This window comes from Asterias amurensis, chromosome 15 (genome assembly GCF_032118995.1).
Source record: "Asterias amurensis chromosome 15, ASM3211899v1".
Classification (NCBI taxonomy): domain Eukaryota; kingdom Metazoa; phylum Echinodermata; class Asteroidea; order Forcipulatida; family Asteriidae; genus Asterias; species Asterias amurensis.
This window is the reverse complement of record NC_092662.1, coordinates 9,743,237-9,758,550: the sequence shown is the minus strand read 5'-3', so window position 1 is coordinate 9,758,550 and position 15,314 is coordinate 9,743,237. Positions and strand designations below refer to the sequence as shown.

The following is a 15,314-nucleotide window of genomic DNA, read 5'->3' as shown; positions in this document are numbered from 1 at the left end:
CATACATGGCATAACAGCATAAATGCAAGGACAAAGATCTTGATTTATTGAGCTAGACATAAAGACATTAAAAGCTTTATTTTTGTTTTGTTTGCAGGCGGATTGTTCACATGGACACCTTCAAGTTCAGAAAAAGTAAATATAACATTTATGGCAGATGATGGAACACTCCAATCTTCAGTTACACCCATTGTAAAGCTGTGCAAGTGTCTGGAAGAAACTCAGTGCAACTACAACCAGTTTCAACAAGATTCTTATGTGGGGGTTGACAAGTTTGCTGTAAGTTTGTGTAGAAATAAGGGACATGATATTTGTATGCTATTATCATGTGCGCGGACAACAGTCTTGGAGGCTGCGAACGGTGTTGACACATCATAAATCGTACATGTACATGTACTGTTGGGGCTTTCCAAACCATTTTGGGGCTCTGGCTTCACCTCCGGCTCTGTTTGATGATTGGAAACACTGTGCAAAATTTCCACTGCTACAAAGTTGATGACAACCCCCCAGCTTAGGTTTGAAAAAGGGCCCCATGGATAATTATTGGATGCTTCGAAGCAACAACTATTGCCCCGCCAGTTTGGCCAAGGGTTGTGTCATATGTTGTGCAGAAGGGGGTTCTGGACTTTATTGTGGGGTCGTGTCTATTTTGGGTTTTTTTTAAGAACAGAAGTCAAATGACATCAAGGATTTTTGTGCTAGTTAAACAAATTAAATATTGAATGCATTTTATTTGTCTATCATTGTAGAATATGTCTTGATTAAATCTGGCTTTTCCATTTTACTCTGTTAAAGCCTTTTGAAATACAACACTTGTGGGGTAATTTTTTTGAAATCTCCTTTTACATAATCCTGCCCAAAAAAGAGATGCTAATAAGTGGTCAGATTGCAAGGCAAAGCATCTACATGTATCAGGTCTATAGGACCTGAAATCTTCTGGGGGCCACACAACCCTGTCAAATTGTTTATTGTACTCACTCGGTGAAATCTGGTCTTTCCATGTCACACAGATTTGCATTGTTTTGCAATTATACTAATATTATTCTACCCAAAAAGGGAAATTCCATTCAAAATAGATTGTATGACAGATATCTGGGACACCAAGCTTCTTGGGCCCCAGATCTGATGCTGGTTTCGCTTCCTGGGCTCAGCAATTGTTTAAATAAAATAAAAAAAACTCAAAAGTTGACAGAACATTTTGTAATCTCCATTTTTAATGAAAATTTGAAAGCTTTGAAGCTCTTATGAGTCAGTTCAGGTAAATAATTGACATAGTTGCTCACGGTCAAAAAATGAATTTTTTTAATACTTTGTTGGTGGAAGGGCCTTGGGGTGCAAGTAAACAAAATTGCATTTTCAATTCTATATATAGCCCGTTGCCATGGTTACGGCCCATTTTGTTTTTTGGTCATTTTAGGCTGATTTTGGGGTTTGAAAAACTGGTTTTTAGCTCATATTTACAACTCCACCCCTCCAAAATGCAAAATTATTTCAAAAAACCTTTTATATCACTACAAAGTATCATCCTTGGCCTTCCTTGAGAAAAAATATTATTGCTTTAAATATCACCCTTGTGCTATTTTTGCATCATGCATTAAAGTATGTTTTTAGAACTTGCAAAATCGACATTTTTACCCTATTTTTGGACCCCAAAATGTCAACTTGCCAGGGGTCTCAGAAAATTTTCCTTTCGGCTGTGATTAGGGCCAACATTGGTCTTTTCATATCTGGTGAGAAAAACTTGGGCAATTGTATCCTGTTGTGACAGTACTGCCTCAAAACTAGACTTTTTCCCAAAAACGTGAAAAATGCCTTTTTAAGGGTCTTTTCACGTAATATCGACATACGTGTCCACGGTAAAAAAAAAAAAAGGAATATTTTTTTTATACTTTGTGGATGGTAGCGACTTGGGGTCCAAATAAACAACATTTACATTTCAAATCATAATATAACACGTTGCCATGGTAACGGTTCATTAGTGTTTAGGCCACTTTAGGCCGATTTTGGGGTCTGAATAACTGTTTTTTAAGTTAATATTTACAACTCCACCCCACAAAAAAACAAAAATATTTCATAAAACCTTTTACATCACTACAAAGTATCATCCTTGGTTTTACTTGAGACAAAAAAATATTGCTATAAATTTCACCCTTATGCTATTTTTAGAACGTCATTAGAGTATGTTTTTAGAACTTGCAAAATCAACATTTTTACCATATTTTTTTCCCTCAAAATTTCATTTTCAGGGGTCTCAGAATATTTTCCTTTCGGTTTTGATCAGGGCCAAAATTTGTCTTTTTATTTCTGGTAAGAAAAACTTGGGCAAGTGTATCCTGATGTTAACAGTACTGTCTCAAAAATAGACTTTTTTTCCCCAAACAGAAAAATGCATTTTGAATTTTTTTTTCTTCATATTGAATTTCTAACATTAAAAAGTAATAATTCTATCAATCTTGCAGCTTTTCCTAAGCACTAGTGGATTACCCAACATTGATCAGGAACTGTTGATGACCTTAATTTTAGAATTTGCCCGGCCCAGCCCCAATCATATTTCTTGACATTGCATAAAACAATGTTTTGTGAATAGCGCCTCTTTTTTTGAAAGTGTTCCCTTTCGGTTGTTATTGGTGTTTTCATGTCTTCTGGTAGAAACACTGTGTTTATTGTATCCTGTTGTGACTGATCATGCCTTAAGTATAGTAATTTTTCAAAAAACAATGCATGCTTGTTAAAAATCTGGCACTGTTTCCATGCCCTTTGAGTAATGAATACAAAGTTTTTATTTAAACATAATGGTATCCAACCAAACCATAACCAATGCTTTGCCACTGAGAGTTCTTGATTTGGCTACTTTACCTATTGTACAGGTATGATTCCCATTGCAAGTAGAGTGCGATGAGCATTCTTTACAAGTTGTCTTTAATACAGGGCCTACTCTCCTTGGTCCTAGTCTTGAAGTCAAGACGGTAATTGTTAAGCGCGGTGTGTAGTTACAGCGCGGCGTAGCTACGGGGACGATACACACACCCTCGATCCCAGTATGTGTGTGTGGGTCAGTCGCAATTACCCTCGCGCTACCTACGACTGTTGCATGTGTAACATCGCACTGTGACTGTTGCATGAAAGGCAGACAAATAGGCAGCGCCTAACGACTTGTCATCAAGTCTACCTTGGTCCCTGCCTGCTATCAAATGTAAAACTTTTCATAGAGATAGAGACCATAAACAACATCTATAGTGTCTGTGCTTGAGGCAGATGGTTTGGAGCATCCAATCATGTCCAACTCAAATGTGGGAAATTAAAAAGCCCGCTTAAAAGTGTTGGAAAAGTTTGCCAAGATCTTATTAAAAACAATGATACTAATGATTTGCAAGATGAGCGTAAGAGATCATTTAAAAACAACACGTTGCCTGGGATCGGTCAAGTTGGTCTTTGGAATGCGTTTGTAACCGTTTGTTATAAAATGCATGGTTAGAAAGATGTTTTTGAGTGATACCTGTGTGGATCATTATATTCTACTTTTAAAATATCTTTCTAATCATATGCATTTTGTAATAAACGTTTACAAACGCTTTTCAAAGACCAACTCGACCGATCCAAGGCAATGTGTTCCTTTAATGAAACAACATTGAAAGAAGTTGTAAATACTTGCACCTGCTCAACATAAATAAGTAAGATGCATTTGCAGTGACAAAAGTTTATTCAGGCTAGTTTGATTATTTTTTCCATTCACTATCTTACTAATTCATAATTATTATATATGTCTCTGAGAACGATCAACAAAAAACATTGTCAAACATTACCTGCTGAATTGTTTATCACATTAAATAAACCAACTCTTTTATTGTTTGCAACAGTACAATTGAAAGGAACCCCACCATGGATGGGGGAAATGCTTACAGAAAACCAAAGCAGGTGAATGACCATTTAGATATTTTGGATACAGTACTTGCTCACTTTTAGAGCCTCTTTGTTCTGATAGGGATGAAAATGTTTAGTTTGGTAGCGGGCAGGGGACCAAGAAGACTGTTATAAGGCCATGTATAGACAAGAATAGTAAAGAATGCTCATCGCACTACTTCTCTTCTTGCAATGTGAATCATACCTGTACAACTAGGTAAAGTAGTCATGACAAAACAAGAACTCTCAGTGGCAAAGCATGGTTATAAACTTTTTATTTGTTACTTAAAGAGCATGGAAACAGTGCCATATTTTTTTAACAAGCATGCTCGTTTTTGTTTTTTATCAATTCAAACTAAGGGATAACTTCAAAATGCATTTTTATTGTTTTTGGAAAAATTACCATGTTTGAGGCAGAAGTGTCACAACAGGATACAATAAACCAAAGTGTTTCTCCCCAGCAGACATGCAAACCATAATGATAGCCCAATCACAACCAAAAGGGAAATATTCTGAGAACCAATAAAAAATTAAGACAGTACAAACTTTCTTGATGTGCGAGGGGAATTAAAAAATGTGACTTTCAAAAAAGGGGCGCTGTTCACAAAACGTTGTTTTTTTTATGCAATGTCAAGAAATATGATTGGGCCGGGGCCGGGGTGGGGCCGGGGCGGGGCCGGGGCGGGGCAAATTCTAAGATTTAGGTCATCAACAAGTCCTGATCAATGTTTGGTAATGCACTAAGCCTACAATGAAAAGCTGCCAGATTGATGGAATTATTACCAACTTCTTAAAGGGACACACCGGCCGAATTGGGCTATTTGGGCTACAAAATAGACTAAGATATGACTTCAACGGTCTTCCAGGAATAAAGAAGAACAGTCCTTAAAAAAAATCATCAAATTTAGCCTTTTTTGAGCATTTTAAGACAAAAACGCAGGTCGCGTGATTGTTCTAACCAAAAAGTGGTACAAACAATCACGTGACCCTCCGGGCTAGTTTTACTTTCAGCCGTCTAAAAGTAACTTACTTAACCAAATTTAAATCTTTTTTTTACAAAATTATTTACGAATAATTGACGAAAAAGATCATGTATTCAAATTATCGCTACAAAATGTAAATAACGGTGAAAAATCTAACGTAAGATTCACATTCAAAGAGTCCGTGTAACGGAAGCTTGTTATATGGCCGCTTTGGTTTTTTAAAATCGTTTTTCGCTAAATACGTGACATTTTGATTTTTTTTTACAGCAACCATCTATAAAAACATTATTTATGATTCTACACCCCTAAATTGTGTAAACGGTGAGCCGGTGTGTCCCTTTAATGTTAGAAATTCAAAATGAAGCAAATATTTCAAAATGCATTTCTCTATGTTTTCGGGGAAATAGGTCTATTTTTGAGACAGTTCTGTTACATCAGGATACAATTGCCCGAGTTTTTCTTACCAGAAATAAAAAGACAAATTTTAGCCCTGATCAAAACCGAAAGGAAAATATTCTGAGACCCCTGCCTCAACTTTAGTAATTCTTTTCAAAAACAATGCATGCTTGTAAAAATCTGACACTATTTCCATGCCCTTTGAGTATTAAATAAAAAGTTTTTATTTAAACATAATGGTATCCAACCAAGCCACAACCAATGCTTCTGAGAGTTCTTTATTTGGCTACTTTACCTATTGTACAGGTATGATTCCCATTGCAAGTAGAGTGCGATGAGCATTCTTTACAAGTTGCTTTAATACAGGGCCTTCTCTCCTTGGTCCCTGCCTGCTACCAAATGTAAAACTTTTCATAGAGATAGAGATCATAAACAATATAGTTTTTGTGCTGCAGATGGTTTGGAGCATCCAATCATGTCCAGCACAAATGTGGGAAATTTAAAAGCCTCCGCTTAAAAGTGTTGGAAAAAGTTTGCCAAGATCTTATTAAAAACAATGATACTAACGATTTGCAAGATGAGCGTAAGAGATCATTTAAAAGGCACACGTTGCCTGGGATCGGTCAAACTGGTCTTTGAAATGTGTTTGTAATCGTTTGTTATAAAATGCATATGGTTAGAAAGATGCTTTTGGGTGATACTTGTGTGGATCATTGTTTTCTACTTTTAAAATATCTTTCTAATCATATGCATTTTGTAATAAACGGTTACAAACGCTTTTCAAAGACTAACTCGACTGATCCAAGGCAACATGTTCCTGTAATGAAACAACATTGAAAGAAGTTGTAAATACTTGCACCTGCTCAACCTAAATTAGTAAGATGCAATTGCAGGGACAAAAGTTTATTCATCCTAGTTTGATTATTTTTTCCATTCACTATCTTACTAATTCATACATGGTATATATGTCTCTGAGAACGATCAACAAAAAACATTGTCAAACATTACCTGCTGAATTGTTTATCACGTTAAATAAACCAACTCTGTTATTGTTTGAAACAGTACAATTGAAAGGAACCCCACTATGGGTGGGGGAACTGCTTACAGGAGGCTAAGACAGGTGAATGGCCATTTAGATACTTTGGATACAGTATTTGCGCACTTTTAGCGCCTCTTTGTTCTGATGGGGATGAAAATGTTTAGTTTGGTAGCAGGCAGGGGACCAAATAGACTGTTATAAGGTCATGTATAGACAACTTGTAAAGAATGCTCATCGCACTACTTCTCTTCTTGCAATGTGAATCATACCTGGACAACGAGGTAAAGTAGTCATGACAAAACAGGAACTCTCAGTGGCAAAGCATGGTTGTGGCTTAAAAATAAAAATGTTGTACTTGTTACTTTAAAGAGCATGGAAACAGTGTTTAACGATCATGCTCGTTTTTGTGTTTTATCAATTCAAACTAAGGGTTATCTTCAAAATGCATTTTTCTTGTTTTCAGAATAAATTACCATGTTTGATGCAGAAGTGTCACAACAGTTACAATAAACCAGAGTGTTTCGCCCCAGCAGACATGCAAACCACAATGATAGCCCAACCACAACCAAAAGGGAAATATTCTGAGAACAAATAAAAATTAAGACAGCACAAACTTTCTTGATGTGCAAGGGGAATTAAAATGTGACTTTCAAAAAAGAGGCGCTGTTCACAAAACTTTGTTTTATGCAATGTCAAGAAATATGAGTGGGGCGGGGCCAATGTGGGGTACATTCTAAGATTTAAGTCAACAACAAGTCCTGATCAATGTTGGGTAATGCACTACAGAGTGCTTATATGAAAAGCTGCCAGATTGATGGAATATTACTTCTTTCTGTTACATGTATAAATTCAAAATGAAACAAATATTTCATAATGCATTTCTTTATGTTTTTGGGGAAAAGGGTCTACTTTTGAGACAGCACTGTTACATCAGGATACAATTGTCCAAGTTTTTCTTACCAGAAATAAAAAGACAAATTTTGGCCCTATTCAAAACCGAAAGGAAAATATTCTCCTGAAAAAAAAAATGAAATTTTGAGGTAACAAATATGGTTAAAAATGTTGATTTTGCAAGTTCTAAAAACATACTCTAATGCACGTTCTTAAAATAGCACAAGGGTGACTGTTATAGCAATAATTGTTTGACTCAAGTAAATCCAAGGATGATACTTTGTAGTGATGTAAAAGGTTTTATGAAATATTTGTGTTTTTTGGTGGGGTGGAGTTGTAAATATTAACTAAAAAACAGTTTTTCAGACCCCCAAATCGGCTTAAAGTGGCCTAAACACAAATGAACTGTTACCATGGCAATTTATTATAAAATGATTTGAAATGTAAATTTTGTTTATTTGGACCCCAAGTCCCTACCATCCAAAAAGTATAAGAAAAAATATTCCTTTTTTTTCACCGTGGACACGTATGTCAATATTATTTGAAAAGACCCTAAAAAAACATTTTTTCACGTTTTTGGGAAAAAAGTCTAGTTTTGAGGCAGTACTGTCACAACAGGATACAATTGCCCAAGTTTTTCTCACCAGATATGAGAAAACCAATGTTGGCCCTAACCACAGCCGAAAGGAAAATTTTCTGAGACCCCTGGCAAGTTGACATTTTAGGGTAAAAATAGGGTAAAATAGGGTAAAAATGGCGATTTTGCAAGTTCTAAAATATACTGTAATAAACGATGCAAAAATGGCACAAGGGTGATATTTAAAGCAATAATATTTTTTCTCAAGGAAGGCCAAGGATGATACTTTGTAGTGATATACTAGGTTTTTTGAAATAATTTAGCATTTTGGTGGGGTGGAGTTGTACAAATGAGCTAAAAACCAGTTTTTCAGACCCCAAAATCGGCCCCAAATTGCCAAAAAACGAAATGAGCCGTAACCATGGCAACGGGCTATATATGGAATTGAAAATGCAATTTTTTTTACTTGCACCCTAAGGCCCTTCCACCCACAAAGTATTAAAAAAAAATCATTTTTTGACCGTGAGCAAGTATGTCAATTATTTACCTGAACTGACTCTTATATATTTAAAAAAAATACTTATAATTGTTAAAACCGGTTCTTTTCAGAGTCAACACGTTAACGAAGAGATCCATTTTAAATAGTCTATTTTCAGTTCAAAAGATTATTTTATTTTTACACTATGACTTTATGCACTTTAAGCAAGTGTGTAAAGTTCGACAAACTTTGTGGAGGCAAAACTCTGAGAGGTGGTGTAAGTTTTGTAAATTCAATCATAACTTGTGGTTAAATCTATTCATAGTGATTTTAATGCAAGTGACTGCTTGTTTTCTTGACCTTGAAGTGAGAGATTTTTCAACTGAATTATCAAATAAACCAGCAATCTTCTTATGTATATGGTCCAGTTTTAAAAGTCTGTCAACGAGATACAACAACTTTTATTTCAGACTGACTCAGGGTAATGATACATGTCAATGATAACATGGAGCTAGAACTTAATTGAACAATAAATTGGATTATTGAAACTTAGTAACAGAGCAGATGAAAATGGAGCCAGCATGGTAGGACAAAAGTGAATCAGATAAGAACTGCTTTTGTACTGTTCCCTTATGAGTGCAAATCAAAATATAGAACAACTTTTACAATTTCAGATAGCATCATGTGATTGTCCTATTGGAAGGTCAGGAGCCACATGTGAAGAAGATTTCAATCCTTGTGTTGTGGAACCTTGCTTTCCCAATGTTCTCTGCAGTGACACACTGGCGCCTTCTCTTGGGTTTACCTGTGATACATGCCCCACTGGATTGATGGGTGATGGTTTTATATGTCAAGGTTGGCTTGCATTTGCTAAATCTATTTAATATCAAAGTATCTACATCCATTAATATGTGCAAGACAACAAACAAGTAACTCAAGTTAAAAGGAATGGATTGGGGGAAAGCATGAATTATGCTCTAACAAAGAATGTGCATTCCTTAATGGCACTGGACACTATTGGTAATTACTCAAAATAATTTTAAGCATAAAAACTTACTTTGTGACAAGCAATGGAGAGCTGTTGATAGTACAAAACATTGTGAGAAACTGCTCCCTCTGAAGTAACATAGTTTTAAAAAAGAAGTGGTTTTCCACTAAAATATTTGAATTTGATTTTGAGACCTCGGAATTAGTTTTTAAGGTTATACGTAGGTCCCAAAATCAAGCATCTGAAAACAAACAACTTAGTGTGACAAGGGTGTTTTTTCTTCCATTATTATCTCGAAACCAATTGAGTTCAAATTTTCACAGGTTTGTTATTTTATGCATATGTTGAGATACACCAAGTGAGAAGACTGGTTTTTGACAATTACGAAGGTGTCCAGTGTCTTTAAATGAATTGAGAATGTTGAAGTCTTACTGTAATGTTCATTTCACATTGATTGCGATATGTGTCCACAATACGATAATATTATTTTTTCTTTACTTTGAAGACCCTGGACACTTGGTAATTGTCAAAGACCAGTCTTCTCACTTGGTGTAGCTCAACATGTGCATAAAATAACAAACCTGTGAAAAGTTTTAGCTTGATTGGTCGTCGGAGTTGCGAGATAACTATGAAAGAAAAAACACCCTTGCCACACGAAGTTGTGTGCTTTCAGATGCTTGATTTCGAGACCTCAAATTATAAATCTGAGGTCTACAAATCAAATTCGTGAAAAATGACTTCTTTCTCAAAAACTCTGTCGCTTCAGAGGGAGTCGTTTCTCACAATGTTTTATTCCATCAACCTCTGCCCATTACTCGTTACCAAGTGAGGCTTTATGCTAATAATTATTTTGAGTAATTACCAATAGTGTCCACTGCAGGGTTCTCCACAGGGTTAAATTTTGTCCGGGCGCTAAACCAATCCTGCACTATCGTCAAATTGCGCAAACCATTCCTTGTTTTCAAATTGCACAAATAATTCATGCACGATCTTCATATTGCGCAAATTATTCCATATCTATCGGCATAATGCGCAAATTGCGCAAACTATTCATGCTCAAATAGATAAGCCAATTGCACAAGCCACAAACCATTCCTGCGATCGGCACATGGTTGCACGTTGCACAAACTATTCCTGCAAGATCGACTGATTGTGCAACAATTTTGCGCAAATCATTTCAGCACGAACAAAACCAATTTGTGCTGATCGCCCGAAGAAAAAAATCGAGTTTCAGATTTGCGTCTGGGTATTTTTCGATCTCTGATCGGTGCCTTATACCACGTAAACTTGATTTCAAGTCTGAGAGTGCGGTAATTCATCTGCATCAGCCACGCAGAATTTCGCCGTAGATTTGCTACCACGCTCTAACTCGCTCTAATGACAGATGTTTATTCACGAGAGGGCGCTGTTTCATCCAATAATATATCGGGACCGCACGATCACAGACTTGGAACCCAGTCTTAATAGACCTTTCTTTTGCAACGTCACAGCCCGAGTTTTTGCCAACCCAGATTGGAAAACTATGGAAAGCCGTAAGTGCAAATTAAGAAAAGATCGCTATTTTTGGTAACAATGTTACCAAATTTGTTTAATTGAAAGTTTTTTAATTGAAAGTTTGCAGAAAATGCTGAATTTGGTTAAAACATCTGTTTTTAAGATTGAGTGTTTCACTATCATTCGGCCGACAATGCCAACCAAGGCGGTTTGTTTATCAACAAAAGAAAGGTCTATACCACGCTGTTGTCAACAATGTAGTCAGAATGCCCTGCGACACAGAGAAAAATGCACGCGAAATGCCATTACGAAATAGCTGACTTCAGGGTACCATTGTCACTGCACACAAAAAGGTAGGTGATACAGTGCATTGAACAGTGGTTTATGTTCGTTGTGAAGTGTTTTTCGAAATGTTTTGTCCGGGTGCAATATTTTTTGTCCGGGCGCACGACGATTTTGTCCGGGCGCGGCATTTTTTGTCCGGGCGCATTTGGTATTTTGAGAATTTTGTCCGGGCGTACCGCCCGGACAAAACCGCATGTGGAGAACCCTGCACTGCCTTTAAGGCCCCTCTGACTGTTAAGATTTAACTGATATGCATGCTTATGATGCAATAGTTTAAAATAAAATGATTAAAAACCAAGTCTATTCTTTGTTTCTTTAGATAATGAGAGTCCAAATGTCACATGTCCAATGAACATAAAGGTCCTGCATGAAATGAGTCAAGGAAACGTCAGTTGGTCACCGATGCCAAAAGCTACTGATGTTGTTGATGGTGTAATTGATCCAATCAATATTACATGTGTTAATGGTAAAGGCATAATGGTGACGTCAGGCAGTCTATTCGATGTTGGAACCACAACAGTGACATGCACAGCAGTTGACTCTTCGGAAAATAATGCAACTTGCTCCTTTGAGATCTCTGTGAATGGTGAGTGATGTGTTAGGTATTCCCCCTTTAGACTAAAGACCCTTTTGAGATGTGTCCGCTTGGACTCCCTTAGGTGGCTTTTTAATACTGACTCAACAGTAAGCAAACCAGACTCAGTAATTGAGTCCTGACTGAACACACTCAGACACTTGGACGACTAGCTAAAGATCTGACGATAAGGTTAACTAAATACCGCCAATTGTAGACTTGATCCAAGTCCCGTTCTCGTGTGGGAGGTCCCTAAGCATACCCGCTGCCGTCAATGTAGCTATTGTGGTCCCGAGAATGGGACGATGACGAGGTCATTTCTTACTCTGCACGTTGTTATTGGAAAATCTCCCCAAATGGGGAGATGTACAAAACCAATGGGAGTGTGGAAGCGCTGCCATAATATTCATTCAATATTCATTATTCTCTGTGACATCACAGTGCAAGACACTGAAGTGCACGCGTCTAGTAGACTGTAGTACCTAACCCCACAAATAACAAATGACCTACGGCCTTCAGAATGTCCAGTATTGTAGAGGATGAAGTTTTCTGTGAGGTATTTTGGTGCTTGACCATGAAGTCATTTGTGAACATAGAGGAGGATTTTGTATTTGATTCTTTCTCGTACTGGCAGCCAGTGAAGAGATCTCAGCAGGTCAGAGGAATTTTTTTCTCTGCCACAGGCAAACACAAGACGAGCAGCTTTGTTCTGAAGGCGCTGTAGATGCTTGACATCTACTTCTCTGACACCGTACAATAGTGTGTTGGCGTAGTCAATGCGAGAAAAGAACCAATGATCTGACAGCTGATGGCATGACGACTGAGTAAGAAACCTGCGAATACGCCATAAATCACGGATATGAAAGTTAACACTCTTACATACAGAATTTATGTGACTGGTCATGGAGAGGGACGAGTCGAGATTTACACCCAAATTTTTGACAGTAGCAGAGGGGTTGACGGATATGTCATCTAAATCGAGCTGGATGTTGGGAAATGTTTTAAAACCCTGGGAGAGGTGAACACCATAAATTCAATGTTGGCTTGATTTAGTTGCAACTTATTATTACTCATCCAGGTGTTGATTTGAGAGATGCAGGTAGAAAGATTTCTAAGGGCACGTTGGCAATCACCTAGAACCTTGGGGTCAAACTCAGTTAAAGTTGGGTGTCATTGGCATAGACATGGAAGTTAATATTGTGGTATCTGATGATGTCGCCAATGGGATAAGTGTACATGATAAATCCCTGTGGTCCTATAACAGAACCCTGTGGTATGGAGCATTTAAGAACATGGTTATCAGATACTGCATTTCTAATGGACACTTTGGTACAGCAATCATTTAGGTAAGACTGGAACCATGCAAGGGCAACACCTGTAATACCAAAACGGGTCTCAAGCCTATCCAAAAGAATATGATGATCAATTGTATCTTTGTTTTTGTCAAGAGAATGTGAAATGTTACTTTTGACCTTGAGCAAGGCCGTTTCTGTACTGTGGTGTGCTTTATAAGCGGATTGAAATTTCTCATAAAGTTGTTGTTGTTGACGTGGTTTATGACTTGACATGATGCAGCCTTTTCAGTACGTTTGGCAAGGAATTTACTATTAGAAATCGGGCGAAAGCTATTGAATACATTGCAATTCATGGTAGGTTTCTTAAAGCACAGGTGTGATGATGGACTGCTTTAATGATTCAGGGAAAACACCGGACGTATTCATAAGTGAATACATATCAGGCAACTGCGGCATCGTCAAGTCCCTGGTCCCGCGTGCGGCACAGGTTGGAGAATGCAGAACATCACAAAACAAGAGTTTTGCTGAGATTGGCACGGGATTGGGACTTGAGTCAAGTCTAAGCGAATTGTTGCTCACAGGGTCATTGCAGCACTTTGACGGTGTGCCAGCCTGGCCAATGAACTCTGCTACAGGATAGCATAGACATTATTTTCAAATGTGTTCCTGTTGGGGGCCACACATGTGCCAAATTTAGTATACTGGGGGCCAGTACTACTTCTGCCCATCACAAGCTGAGCTGCCAGTGCTTTGTAGGTAATGCAACCCCCTCAGCCTGTTGACAAAATGAACTGAATGCCCAATCCATAGAGAAAAACATTACAAATTTTAAAACATTAACTTTCTGAGCAAGAAAGTTTCTTTAGCTTTTACCTCTCCACACTATTAACATGGTCGCATTACACTAAAGTAAAAGGATTTGTTGGTGCATTCAGTAATATTGTTTATGAAAAAGACTGTTAAACGTGGTATTGAGAATAACATTAGTTTCGGGAAAAGCTCCTAGGCCAGTCCTTTTGAAAAGATGGATTGTTTTTTTTACAAAAAAAAAAAAAATAGTAAATAGTAATTTTTTCAAGATGGCCGCTAAGTATTTCAAATCAAACAGGCCACCAATTCTTCAGTTTGAACCGACCGCAAACTTATTTTATACCTATTTGTTACATGAGGACCTGTGTTAACACTATGAATAGGGTCGGATTACACTAAAGTAAAAAGATTGGTTGGTGCATTCACTAATATTGTATTATGAAAAAGACTGTTACACGTGGTATAGAGCATAACATTAGTTTCGGGAAAAACTCCTAGGCCATGTCCTTTTGAAAAGATTTTTTTTACAAAAATCGAAAAATAGTAAATAGTAAAAAAAAAAAGATGCGGCCTCAAAAAAGGATGCGGGCAGGGACGATCAACTGGTATTTTTTTTTATTTGGCCTTAGTTGCAACTGTCAAATCTTCGTTCCATTGTCGCGCAACGTTGTAAGTAGACTGGTGCTTTGTTTATATCAACAATGTACTATGACTCTGCATGGGGGGGGGGGGGGGGGGTTGTGACCACTGGGGGCATCCTCCAACTGCTTCATCAATACAAATGTCAGCCGGACCATATGTCAGCCGGATCAAGATGAGCAACAAGTTGTCAATATACAAATGTCAGCTGGACTGTCTGAAGTGAAAGAGGGGTTGATGGAGCGGGGTTGGGGGGGGGGGAATTTGTGACCACTCGGGCAGCTGCAGCTGCTACTGCTTGTCAATACTACCCAATTTCGAGGCAAATTTGTGTGGATCATTGTATTCTACTTTTTAAACATCTTTCCAACCATATGCATTTTATAACAAACGGTTATAAACGCTTTTTATAGACCAACTCGACCGACCCAAGGCAACGTGTTCCTTTAAACTCTTCTTGTATCAAGTCTGGAAACAACATTGTGATGAAGATAATGTGTTTTTATTCCATTGTTCCAACAGTGGAAACCGCGCGCAGCCAGCGCTGTACAAAACTATCTCACTTTAAAAACAACTCCTTACAAGATGGTGTTTTGTGAACAACTGAACTAAGATTATGAAAAAGACCCACAAGAACCAGTGTACTGCATTCCTGAGCTATGACTAAGCTAATAAATAAACATGTAACAACTAACAATACAAGAGTATGCAAATGAGACTCGTGCCGTCTGTGGTTCCAGGTCCCAATATGACCATGGGGTGCAAAGATAAAGATTAAGGTTGGCTAAAGAAAATTCCCACAGATGCAATAAACTGTAACTTGATACCTAATGGCATGAAGGACAAAGATGTAATAAAGTAAAACCATGGAGAACTACCTCTTTGTTAAAATCAAAGGGAATTGA

General features: G+C 37.5%; 1 protein-coding gene across 5 annotated transcripts in view; it reads left to right on the top strand.

The window, feature by feature from the left end:
* The window catches only part of LOC139948326 (mucin-4-like), a 134,760-nt gene that overhangs the window by 105,281 nt on the left and 14,165 nt on the right, over positions 1–15,314 (top strand). For all 5 annotated transcript variants that reach the window (XM_071946453.1, XM_071946454.1, XM_071946456.1 and 2 more), the window contains 3 exons: positions 98–279; positions 8,939–9,119; positions 11,411–11,677. In XM_071946453.1, the coding sequence (XP_071802554.1) occupies positions 98–279; positions 8,939–9,119; positions 11,411–11,677 (630 nt within the window). The remainder of the gene's footprint in view (positions 1–97; positions 280–8,938; positions 9,120–11,410; positions 11,678–15,314) is intronic.